General features: G+C 40.2%; 1 protein-coding gene across 3 annotated transcripts in view; it reads left to right on the top strand.

Annotated features, from left to right (window-relative positions):
- Positions 1–12675, top strand: part of LOC116443092 (potassium voltage-gated channel subfamily KQT member 1-like) — a 429428-nt gene that overhangs the window by 80033 nt on the left and 336720 nt on the right. For 2 of the 3 annotated variants that reach the window (XM_032106955.1, XM_032106957.1), the window contains exons 12-13: positions 663–777; positions 2900–2911. In XM_032106955.1, the coding sequence (XP_031962846.1) occupies positions 663–777; positions 2900–2911 (127 nt within the window). The remainder of the gene's footprint in view (positions 1–662; positions 778–2899; positions 2912–12675) is intronic. The other variant, XM_032106956.1, reaches the window with a different exon arrangement.

The raw sequence follows: 12675 nt of genomic DNA, 5'->3' as shown, positions 1-12675 counted from the left end.
TATTGATGCAGCTGAACTTAGGCAGGTACCTGTACACTGCACATTTATGGTGAAGTCAGCCCTATATTGGATGGAAATGAGTTTTGAGGGTAGATTTTTATAAAACATTAGCTTTTACCACTTACAGGGTAAAATTCTCTGAATTTTGCAGTGTCTTAGTGAACTCCTTCATGAATTGGCCATTATATGTTTCCCAAATCTGTAATGGAATTTGTACCTTTGTAACACTTGGAACATGAGCTAAACTCCAGCACAGCTTGGACCCACCATGGTTATCCTGCAGAGCCAACTGTGTCCAAGCACCTGAGGCTTCCTGGCTCATGGGAGAAATTTGGAACACTGGTGACTGTAGTGACTAAAGAGCACTTAGATTCCAAGTATTCTGTTTGTATGATAACAGCATTTTCAAGAATAGTTTTAAAGGTATTAAAGCACACATATCAAATGGTGTTGAGTGAGGAAATGGAAGTCTGATTGTTTGTATTGTCATGCCCACATTGATATTGCAGATGTGGTGAATTTCTGTTCACAGGAGACAGCCCTCAAGAAGACAAACCTCTCTCGTAAGAGGTTCCTTGTGTTTGAACTATGTATATGGCATGCTAAGAGCTTGTAGATTTGTCTCCCTAATGTATTATGATTTCTTTAAATTATTTGTGCAGTGAGAAGATGCTTGGAAGGGCCCACCCAAGACATGTCACGGGCCAACAGCTTCACTGATGACATCGACCTGGTACCCGAGGAGTCACCACTTCCACCAGCATCTGACGTGGCACAGTGAGTGAGCAACAACTCCTTAATTGATTACATAAATGCTCATTAGTAGTCACTGAGTAAGAGTTATTCTTTGGCTGGCTGGCTGCACTTGAAGTGATTGTGAGTTTGATCTTTTTTAACTAAATGTGAACGTTTCCTACCAAACGCAAGTTTATCCTGAAGTTTGGTGGAAGTAGCCAGACACTTGGAAAAGCAGCACTGGTCTGTGATGGGTGGCTTGCAGTCCTGGTGTCTTCTTTGTTCCACTTTTTAAGGCAGCTGACACAGTTCCTGAGATGGAGCTTTACAGGCAGTTCTATACTTGTAGAATTCTCCATCAGTTTAAGCTCTAAAGCAGTCCTAATATGAATTGTTTGGAAACCTAAATGAAGTAGTCATTTATAGATACAGCCTGAAAATAGAAAGGCTGCCTCATGTAATATTTTTATAAAACAAGCACACTTTTAAGGAAATGATGTTCCACAAATATGAAAGTGAAATTATTGTCCAGGACAGAAAATCCCCGTTAGCAGGGAGTTCACTGCAGTTGTTGAATTGTTGCTTTTACTTGGATTAGCAAATATTTCTAGAAATAAATGTAATAATCATGCAGGACAACTCTATATTGTGCTTTGGCAGGATCTTGAGTAACCTTTTGTCCTGTAATGGACATGTCCAGTTTTGAGCATGGGGATTCTGGAGTAAATTTCAAATGTAAAGCAAAGCATTAAAACACAGAGCAAAGCCTGGATGGACCAGAGCATCCAGGTGCCATAGCAATGTTTTATCTTCCATCAGAAACCAATACAAATAATGCTGGTGAGGAGATCTCCCAAGTTAGCACACTCAGGAAGGCCTAGCTGTGTTTGGACGTTATGGTAATGTTGGTGAAAAACTCACCTGGGATCACCCTTGCAAGAGAAAATATGGACTTGTCACTGGAAAAAACCCTTTAGTAAATATCTGAGGTTGGGGAAAAAAAAGAAAAGAAAAGAAAAATTGTTGCTTGCCTTCAGATAGGGAAAAATATCCACAGTGGTGTTCAGGATGAATTTGAAAGCAATGTGATTCCATTCTATGGTGAGATTGCCTTTAAGATGGTTTCTTTCACATCCTATGTTTACTTTCTGTCCAGGGACCTCGTACAGATGATGTGTCTGCTACACCTGTAGTAACTATGTTGTGCTTTCATGCCAGATATCCTGGTCCATGTATTTTCCAGCATGTAATATTGGCCTTGCTTTCAAATCAGAGAATTCTAAATTGTTCTATCAAACTGGTCTTTTTTCTTCTTTTTAATCAGCACAGTGCAAGCAAAGGGTTTTGCATTTGAGAAACACCCCCCGCCCCCCCCAGTTCTAATCTTATTTCTGCTATTTAGTGCATGAAAAATGATGGTGTTGTGTGTTATGTTGTGTAGTGCAAACTGTACCTGCATTTTTAGCTCCTATTGGTGTTTAAATGCATTTCTCCCTTATGGGGGGAAATACAAATAGGACTTACAGAAAGATAATCAAATGCAGAAATGAAAGAATAAATTAAAGTATGGAGAGATTTAAAGTAATGTGCTACACAGTTTGAAGTAATATACTATGAAATCATTAATTCCTCTTGATGTGGATGTTGGGTGCATAGAAACAGAATGATCTTGCAACTGAATATTGCTAAATTAATGATTTTGATGTTCTAGGCCCCATGATAAAAAACATGTGTATAAATTGTAGCTTCTGAATATTTTTAAGACACTTCAGAGGTATAGAAGACAAAAGGCCAGAAATTACAGATATACTATAAAGGTGCCATTTAACAACAAAGTCAAAACATCATTTCATGTAGTTTTCTGCTTCTAAATTGAGCATAGCAGTTTTCACCTCTATCACTGATCATCTCATTTTGTATGTCTGCATTTCTACCTAGTAGGATGCATTCATGTTAAGAGTTGTCCTGATTCTTGAGCAGAAATACGTAGTGTCTCATTATTTAAACCATGAACTTTATTAGAGAAGCACAGAACGTGTTGTATTTATGGATCCAGGTTTAAACTCCCAAATCCAGTGCAAACAGATACTAACACTGTATTTACCTGATATGCACACCAATATTAGATATACTCAGTGTAATTATTTATCTTGTCTTTTGGCAGAAGTGTAAGCAGGTAAGTCTTCATGTGTGCTGCACTTGCTTGGGTGTGTGAGCTTTCCAAAACAGCATGGCTTCTGCTTGTCACTGAATTAGGCCAACAAATCTTCGTCCTAGAGTCATACAAGCAGTCAATGATTAGACAAAAACGCTTCCAAGAGTAGAATTCAGCCAAAGGGGGGTGTGTATGTGTATATATAAACACACAGTGGGCCTTCCTAACTTGCAAAATAAGTGAAAACTTGGCTTTTACATATCAGTTCATGCCAGGATCCCACAATGATGACAGTTTCACGTGAGGCACTTTGTGAACTCAAGTTTGACTATGTGGAGCTGCCAAAAGCTCAAGTTTTGTTTGCCTTCAGCAAGTGTTTTAAGCTACAAAATCATTCCTGCAGTAAACCTTTATTTCAAAGTCCATAACTGGTCATTTTTTAAGCTTCCTGTGTTGATTATTAAACATGGTGCCAGGTCTATAACTGTAATGTGTGAGGGTTGTTTTCTATAATGTGAACAATACATGCTTGTGAAGTCTGCTCTGCTGGATGCATGATAGGAGAGATTCTCTCTGATGACATAAGCTTTGCTTTAGGCCACACTCTCTTGCAAATTCCCTTCATTGTGTAGGAAGGGCAGATGATATCCCAGAACAGAGTTCCTACCCTTGAGCCTTGTTGCCTTAGACAAACCTCTGTCACATCAACCTGCACATGTGTGTATCACATTAATGTCACTGTAACTCAGGTGGGTTTTGCCAAGCAAGCACCAGGGTAGAAGCTGTCAGTAAAATCAAGCAGCAAGCTTGAAAATGTAGCTTGAGAGACCTTTCTGTAGAAACACAGCTGCTTTGGATCCCTTGGATAGCTGGGACAATGTTTGTTTCTGGTGATCCCTGCATAAATGTGAACAGCTCCTGAGCCAGGGGACAGAAGCATCACATTCAGTTTTTAACTCTGTGGCTGCCTGAAGTTCTTGCTGAGTATCTCTGGTCCCTTCCCTCAGGGCCAAAATTCCCATATGCTGGTGACCTGAGTAGAGCTCTGTTGGTTTATAATGGCTGCTTCTGAGGTGTCCAAAGTTGAGTAAGAATGATGTTGTTAGAGATTAATCAATTCTGAAAGACTAAATAAATATGTTAATTTCACTCAGTTGATGGGTAGTTCTATTTTTAGCAATAAATGTTTGGACTGCCTCATTGCCTGATGTAATTACTCGCCTAATATTTCAAATTCTCTGATGAACAGTCAAGAGGGGACTCCATCAGTGCATCACTGAAGTTTTGCAAGAGTAAAGGGGACAACTGAATAACTTTGACTTGGTATTTTACATTTTTTTTTTTATCTCCAGCTGGTTCTATTTTTATGCAGATTGTGATGACATGAACCCTTGGCCACGACAACATTTTCTGTCATACACCCCAGAGTTAACCTTCCATCAGGAAAGAGTGAATTTGGCCAATAGACTGCACTGAAAGATTACACCAACCTGGTCACAGATAGCACAGTCTCAGGAAAAATATACACAGCAGCAGCTTTAGAGGCAGACATCCTGTTTTTGTTTTTCAGAGCCCTGTGGTTTAAAGCTGTGGTGTCTCAAGCTCTTTCCACTGTAAGGAAAAGCAAAAGTTAGAAATTCTATATGTCAGCATGGTTAAGCAACTGTGGTTGAGTGTGCATTTTGTGGCTCCCTGAGGTCACCCAAAGGTAAATGTCAGCAGGTCCCCGGCAGGGAGCAGGGCAGTGCTGCTGCAGCACCAGGAGGAAAACTCTGGCAGGTGAGATCCACACACAGTGCCCACGGTCAGTGGTGGCTGCCCTCAGGGGACAGCTGAGCAGGAACTCTTCCGCTGGAACAGGCTGCCAGGGAACTGAGAGCTCCACCTGTTCCCCACAGGGAAAGTGGGGCTTAATTATTTCTCATGGGCTGACAGCAAGACCAGCAGTTGCTCTTCTTTCCAAGACTCTGTCCACAGCAGAGTTAAGCTGTGCTTAGGAACCATGGGTTTAATCCAGTCCTGGCTAAAACAGTTCTGTGCAGAGGTTTAGAAAGCATGAAGGTGCTTGTGTTGGATTCCTGTGTATGTGTGTGTGCTGTGGCTATGAAAACAGCTCTCTGCTTCAGTCTGAGGTCTTGAAATAGTGTAACAAAAGCACAGAGATCTGAATGTAGAAGCAACCTGATTGATGTCCACTGTTCCCACCTCCTCCAGTTTTTTATTTCAAGCTTATAGCACAAAACTGGCTCTTAGATTGTACAAGGGAGATTTCACCTACAAAGTGATTAGCAGGACAACCTGGCATTAGCACGTGGTTATTAAACAGTCCAAGGAACCCCGAGGAGGGGGGAAAGATAGACCTGAGGTGAGGCAATGGATGCAAAACAAACCTCTTGTAACAGAGGGAACTGAGACTCCGAGGGTGAGGGTGACTGAATGCCTTGCTCTGGGTCATCACTGGTGAATCCTGATACAAAAAGAGCATCCCAAATTAATCTCCAGTGGCGAGCAGGACCTTCTGTGAGGATTGAGGCCTCATGAAGCCAGGGGGTTGGGTTATTTTTGTTTGTTGGTGTTTGTGCTCACTCCAGGCTGCCTGGAAGAACAGACCAAAGCTGTTCCCCACCTCACCAGAGCTGGGTTCTGCAGAGATTGGGGGGTATCCTTAGCACTGCTGTTTACTGGGGTGGAAAATCAAATTTGTATTCAAAGGAGGATGCTTCATGGTTCATCTTGGAATGTAGCTTTTCTCTTTAAAACAAGTTTAAGAACAGTGATGGTTTTGTTTCTCTATGGTTTTTGGGTTGTTTTTTTTTTTTTCTAGGGGAAATAGGTTATCATATGATTGGCAGGTGTGAAATATGACTAATTTCCTTCATTGCCCACTAACACAGAAATTTTATACAAAGTGAATGGGACAAATGGCAAAACTTATGCAAGGCCTTAAAGCTTACATTAGATGTGCTCAAAAAATATGGTCATTGTTAAGTTCTTGAAAAAAGGGATGCTAAACCCATCTTCTGACTTTCAGCCTTCCACTATCTGTAGATGGTAGTGAAGGTTTTATCAGGGTCTTAAGAATAGTTTTTGTCCTTCTTTGTCTCTGCTTGAAAATCTAAGTGTGCGACTTGTAACACCAAGCATATGTTCAGTCTTTTTATGGTTTTGATCTATCTCTGCCAGCTCCATTTATCTTTGTCTTTTTATCACAACTTCCTCCTATAGCTTATTGCTTTTAATCTTTTTAAAGAAACAGTTCACCTTCTCAGCAGCACCTCTATCCCACTGAATATAATATATAATCTAGTCTAGTAATTAGATAGTGATCTTGTGTAGGATAATTGCATCGACTATAAACTCATTAACAACACTTTTATTACTAAAATGGTGTTCCTGGGGTGCCCCACAGTGACATGAGTGGAGGGCATAAATCTAATATCCATCTTGTTTCCAGGTTTCTCATTGTCTGTTGGCTTTTGACACATACAGATCCCCACTCTCAAGTAGATCTAATACAGATATTACTGATGCAACTAGTTCTGTCCTCAGCGTGGCACTCAAAAACATTATTGATTGCTTCAAAGAGATGTTCATGTGCATCTGTCATTTCTGAACAGAAAAAAAAGATGGTAAAATAGTGAAAATTTAACAGACAGTAGTAATTGCTAATCTGGTTCTATGCTTTTTACCACTATATGGTCTTGTGTTAAATTACACTTTTTAGCACTACCCATTTTTGTCTTGTCACTTCTAATTTGGAACTCTTTAAAAGGGCTGCCTTGGAATTTATTTCAGCACCCAAAGTATTTTTATTACCGTGTAATATGAAAGCAAGGCTGGCATTAGTATAAATTGGCGCCATTATGCAATAACCTTTTACAAGAATTTGACACTGATTCTGAGGGGGTTTGGAGGTATTTTGGGGGTTTTATTCTGGAGTCATGGTGAATTTTTGCTCTTTTATTTTAAAGTGAGGACATTTGGCCAGTGGAGGGCACTGCCCTATAACACAGGAGGAACAGAAACTCCCGTTTCAGCTTTCCAAATCCCATTTGTCGTTTCAGCAAGCTTACTTATAAACCTAATTTATCTGCATCTGAATTTCCCCAATGTTAAATTGGCAAGTTGCCACGCTAAGGAAAACCCCTACTATACTTAAACATCAGTTTAATGAGAAATTTAGCCAACCCCCAAAGGCTCAGCTTGGTGTGGTGGTTAGACTTCCTTTTCTGGAAAACAGACTATTGTAACAGCCCACTGAAGGCTCTCAAAATATAACTGAATGCATATTATCATATAAACCTCTATGCAGCAAAATTTCCAGATCTTGACATAAAGTGAAATAAAAAGTTGCTTAGGGAGCAGAAGCTTCTTTAAAACATTCCCTATAATTGATTTTTTTTCTTAATGATTTTTCTAATAATTTCACAGAATTTTAAAGTGTGAATAGAATTTTTCATGGCAGGGGTGTGAAGTGACTGTGGGATATATGGCTGCAAAATATCTGCCTTGGGTAAGAAATAGTTCACAAAGAATGCATCTGTTTCCAGATCAAATTAAAGACTCACATTTGTGGCTTTGCTTTACACAGAAATTATTTATGTCAGTAGCAAGTCAGAGAATAGAAGAAGGGCAACTTTGTTTTTGAAGGGGGTGCAAGGAGCTGCATTGGATTCCTGGTCTCCAGTACTGGCACCTCTTGTCTGTAGTGTGAGGAGAAAGCCAGGGAAGGGAGCATCACGTTATCAAGGCTTTGTTTGGAAGTCAGAATTTGTCAAGGTTTTAGTTAAATATTATTATTATAACTCAATTATAATTGCCAAGCTCCATGACACGTGACAATATTGTAAGTCCCTCTACATGCACTTGTGGTGGAAGTTTGGGAAAACATAACACAAAAGCATGTTCTTCGCTGAGGGTGACAGTGGCACCCTTCGTACCAGATCACCCCAGCCTTTCAATGGCAGGCAAAATAAAAGTGTGCCACGTGTGGCCCTTGTGTTCTGGGGAGGGGAGGATAAAAACCTTGGTGGGAAAAGCATGATACACAGAGAAGTGTTCCTTTGTCCCTTATGTAGAAATAACCAAGCACATGTTTGCTGTTACCCCTGATCTGGTGGGTTTGCAGTACTTTCAGCTTTAGCACTTTTTCTGTGAGACTAAATTGGATGTGGCTGAACCATGCCTGTGCCTGTTCTGGTCACAGGCACTTGGTTGTGTTCATTGTCTGTTTATGTAAAATAAACTGAGGGAAAGGAGGAGCAGGGATAGGAATCCATGGTGTCTGCAGCCTAAACACATGGGTCATTGCTGCGGTGGTTGAGCTCCATCCATAAACCACAGGGTGTGTTTGGTATTGGCAGCATTCAACACAAAAATACTTTAGAAATTGCATATACCACTTGTCCTTCCTTTTTCCTTCTGTGGCTGCTTCCCTGGGCTGCTCCTGTGACCAAAGCAGCCCCTCTCTCATACCAACCAAAAGCATAACAGGGACTTAAGAAGCAATTAGGGTCAAAAAAGGATGGAGAAAAGCTTGAAGGCATGAAGACACCATTTTTCTGCTAAGATTTGTGGAGGGCAGAGCTGAGATAAAAACTTATTGTTCTTTCTAAGTCAGGAAGCTTTAATTTTACCTTAATAATATTTATCTGCTGTTATCCTGCTGTCCTTCTGAGCATGGAGAGCAGCCCTGCAAGCCAGAATCCTGCCTTCCACTCGAGAGAATCACTCTGAATCCTCACAGCCTACTTTCTGAAGAGGTGACATGCCAGTCTAACACACTGGTCCTACAGACATTATTTCTGAGGCAGCATCAAGCAGGGAAAAAAATACAGAAACTGGAAGTGAAAGTTAAGAGAGCTCAGTGTGGTTAATTGACAAGTCATGGTGGGTGCATTAGAGAACAAAAAAAAGATAGGAAATAAAATTTTATCACATATGTCAGGAACAGTTGTGTAGTTAGAAAATGTGATTTATGGGTGATTTCTTTAGTATTTCATCATTAACAATGTTATGAGAATCTACTTTGAAACTTTCAAAATAACCTGAACAGCAACATAGTGATCACAAATCGAAATGGCATCATTTGGTTATGATGTTTCACGGTGGAATTTAAACAAACAATGGAATCTGGAGTTAGGGCTATATTTCTACCCAGCAAGCAGGTAGACTGTCCACTTACCCTGAGATAAAAGAAGGAAAACTTTTTTCTGTGTTTTTTAAGTGTTAATTTGGTGTTTATCAAGGGGTGCTGCAGTCTTGCCTTATTTGCTAATCTCTAGAGTCTTATTCTGTATTTACTGGTCAAGTGCTTTTCCTTATTGAAATATAAATAATTGTTCATTTCATTCAGGTGGCCTTTTTAGACTTTTGTGTGGTGCAACGTAGTACACAATGAAGCAAGACACATTTGCTTTCAGTGCATTAAAGGATATTGGAATTCCCATGCAATGGCTGAGTTACTGGGGCTGTGTCTGTTCTATGGGATGGAATTAAGGCTATGGATTGTTTATGGCAGCTCCAAAAATGCCTCTCATGAATGTTCGTGTCTTACTGATTTTTTTTTTTAATTTTTTCCTAAAATACACTTAAAAGAAAAATCTTACAAAGGAAAAAGAAGTTCTTTAGTAAAGAAAATGCCATTTACATCTTCATTGTGTGTTTAAAAACAATTCCAATTCTCATTCTTCAGTGAACGCAGACCACTGGTCATTCAGCTGCAGCAAAAGTGCAATGTGAATTTATCTCCCCTGTATTTCTTTTTGTCTAAAATAAAATTTAGATGCTTTGCAATGAGCTGGCATCTCTATTAAAACTCTCTCATTGTGTACAAGATGTTCACAACAAAAGTTAGTATTAATTTGAGAGATCATCTTATGTCTTCTCATGGCTGTTTTCTTGGGTAGCTCTAGCAAAACTGAAGGAATGGATTCTTGCTGTTTCACTATATATATAAAATAGCATATTTAATTATTTAGATTTCAAATAATTCCCAAATACTCATGGATAAACCAACACACAGTTTGGGTTAAATATTAATTACTCCTATTTCTCTACCTGGGAGGTAACAGAACGGTTGCAGCCAGTGTTCTGCTTTGCAGCTAATGTGTCTGTGCCTAAATAGGGCTGATATGTGAAAACTGACAGATGGAATTGCTGCTTTGGTCATTTGACTACTGCATTAATCTCTGTGCTTGAAAACTCTATTTTAATAAATTACTTTCAGGAAATTTAAACGATGGCAATTCTATAAAACCTGATGGTGCCTCATGGGTTTCTCAGCTCTGACACTTTCACAGCTGCACATGTAAAATCTTTTTATAGGCCAAACTTGATGAACTCCAAATGGGACAATGAAAGTTGCTTTTCAGGTTGGATACACTGAAATAGATGCCAGACAAATACCAGTGCCAGTTGCTTGTCTGCTTTTTCTTTTAGTGCTCTGCAATTTGGAGAAGCCATTATACTCTCTCTTTTACTCCAGATTAAACCCCCTATCTCCAGGGCTGCTTTTCCCCCTCACCCAACAATGCTGCTAGATGTTATCACCACGTTCTCAAAAAACTTTGCCCTAATTGCTTAGCTGTTTGTTTGTATTGCTAAGACAATTTATCTCTGGTCTCTGGGTTAAAATGAATTTATCAGACCATTACAGTACAGAAAGCTTAGTATGTGGGCACTGAAGCTTACAGTCATTGCACGCTATATTGAGCTCTGTTCCTCCCAGTGCTCTGCCTGTTTGCTCCTGGCCTGCTGTAATGGCATTTTTCATAACTCACTGATACTTATCTCCCCTGCTTTAGTCAGGCAGGCAGCCTGCACCCGGGGACTGGCAAGAATAGATAATCTTGATTTTTTTTTTTTTTTTTTATTATTTTTTTTATTTAGTCAGCTGTCTACAGTATGTGTGGTGCTCATTAGTATAAAAATATGCTTGAAAACAAAGCTCTAAGAGCTAATGAAGCTGTTCTTATGCTGATTTCTCTTACTCCAGCAGTTGCCACTGAAGGATCCCCTCCAGTGGGTTCTGTGACTTGTCCCTGCAGTAATCCAAATCCAATAATACAATATAAATTATTTTCCACATGTTCTTGTGCTTACTTAGCTACTTTGTTATTAGGAAATATATAAATTGCTTCTAATCTGAAATGTGTGAAACTTGCAGCATTTACCAGGCATTTCAGATAAAAAAAGCATGTGCTCTTCCTGTGTTTAGTTCTTTTCTTAGTCCTTTGAGACTGTGGCTGCTGTAAATTTCATACTTCATCTCCGAATTTTGTAGTTGGTGGAAGTTCACATTCTTTCTCATGTTGACAAAGAACTGTTGTTGGTTTGGGGTTTTATTTTTATGCAAGAAAAGTTTTAATTTGATTTCTGTGCATAATTTTTTCTGTGTAACCTTGAGTGAAAGGCTTCTATCAGTCTCATGTTATCCACCTGCCAAGCCCTGATTAAATTTTAATTTAGAAAACAAGTCTGTTAGTGTTTAACAAGCACTGGGCAAGGGGAACTTGCTAGCCGAGGAAGGGCTGTGGTACCTTGAGGGTTTTGACTGCAAACCCGTTGTCTGTCCCCTCTTGCAGGGAAACCCAAGGTCAGCTCTAAGTAAAATAAGGTACAATTTATTAAGCTAATTACCCCTGCTCTTTTTATACAGCACTGCTCTATAAGTGAGGGAGAATTGCTTTGTGCCAAACTTTGTCTCAGCACCACGAATGGGTTGGGCCTGTTCTGTCTTCTCTTGCTTGTCCCTTTTCCCCCTGCAGCTCCTGAGGCACAGGAATAATGTTAATTCCTTTGGATGGGGGATTGACTAGTGCAGTGTGAAGTGGTGAGGGCAGGGTCTGTCGTTTGTGGCAGAGAAGTGGGCGGGAGCTGGGGAGCTTGTGCTTGAAAAGATGGGGGAATGGAAGTAGGGAAAGCAGCACCTGTCTGGATGAAGATTCGAGGGCCCCTCACTCTCACTCAGAGCTATCTGCACATCTTGCTGGCGACTTCAGACCTTGCCTGGGCTCTTCTCAGCTCCTTTCATAATCCATAACCACCTCCTCCTGTCATCAATCCCTGCAGTTTCCTCTCCTCTTTGTGGGGTGGGAGAAGTGTGTGTGTGTGTGTGTGTGTGCATGTCTGCGTGTCGACAAAAGCCCTGGACAACAAAATCTGACTTTGCTTACGGCACTGAGGAGCCTCGATTGAGCTCTGACTTCTATTTCAGTGATCAAGCATCTGAGTTCTGCCTTCAGCTGGTCAAGAATCTGCATTTGTGTCCTCAGATGGCCTTAGAATTTTCCCAGGAAGAATGTCTTAACATCTGCAGAACTTGGAGAGAAATCTTTATCTTTTGTTATCAACACATCTCCCCAGCGACCTCACAGCAGCTCCCTGCTGGATGTAATCGATAACCAGGATAACGGGGGCATCCCATTCCCTTCAAATTTACAGTCAGCCCTGTATGTAGCTGATTAAACAGAGGTTTAGAGATAGAAGCATGTAGGTTTAGAGCTATAACCACGTAGGTAGCTATTGGATTTCTGTGAAATGTGTCTGTCCTCTGGCTTACAGAGGTCTCTCTTTCCTGTGATATCACATTACACCTTCTTAGATTTCTTTTGTTGTTTGTTTGCCCGGTTGTGAAAGCCCTTAACCAACCGGTGTGCTTGAACCCCTACATGTTTACTCAGAGTCTAAATTTAATTTTATCACTCATGCGTAGTATTAAACCCTGAAAATTAAGTCAGAATTATCCTCCTGCTTACTTTACAGCAAGTCTCTGTGTGTGATGA

Source organism: Corvus moneduloides, chromosome 4, assembly GCF_009650955.1.
Source record: "Corvus moneduloides isolate bCorMon1 chromosome 4, bCorMon1.pri, whole genome shotgun sequence".
In the NCBI taxonomy this organism is placed as follows: Eukaryota; Metazoa; Chordata; class Aves; order Passeriformes; family Corvidae; genus Corvus; species Corvus moneduloides.
Note: the sequence above shows the minus strand (reverse complement) of the source record. Positions and strands in the feature narration are given on the sequence as shown.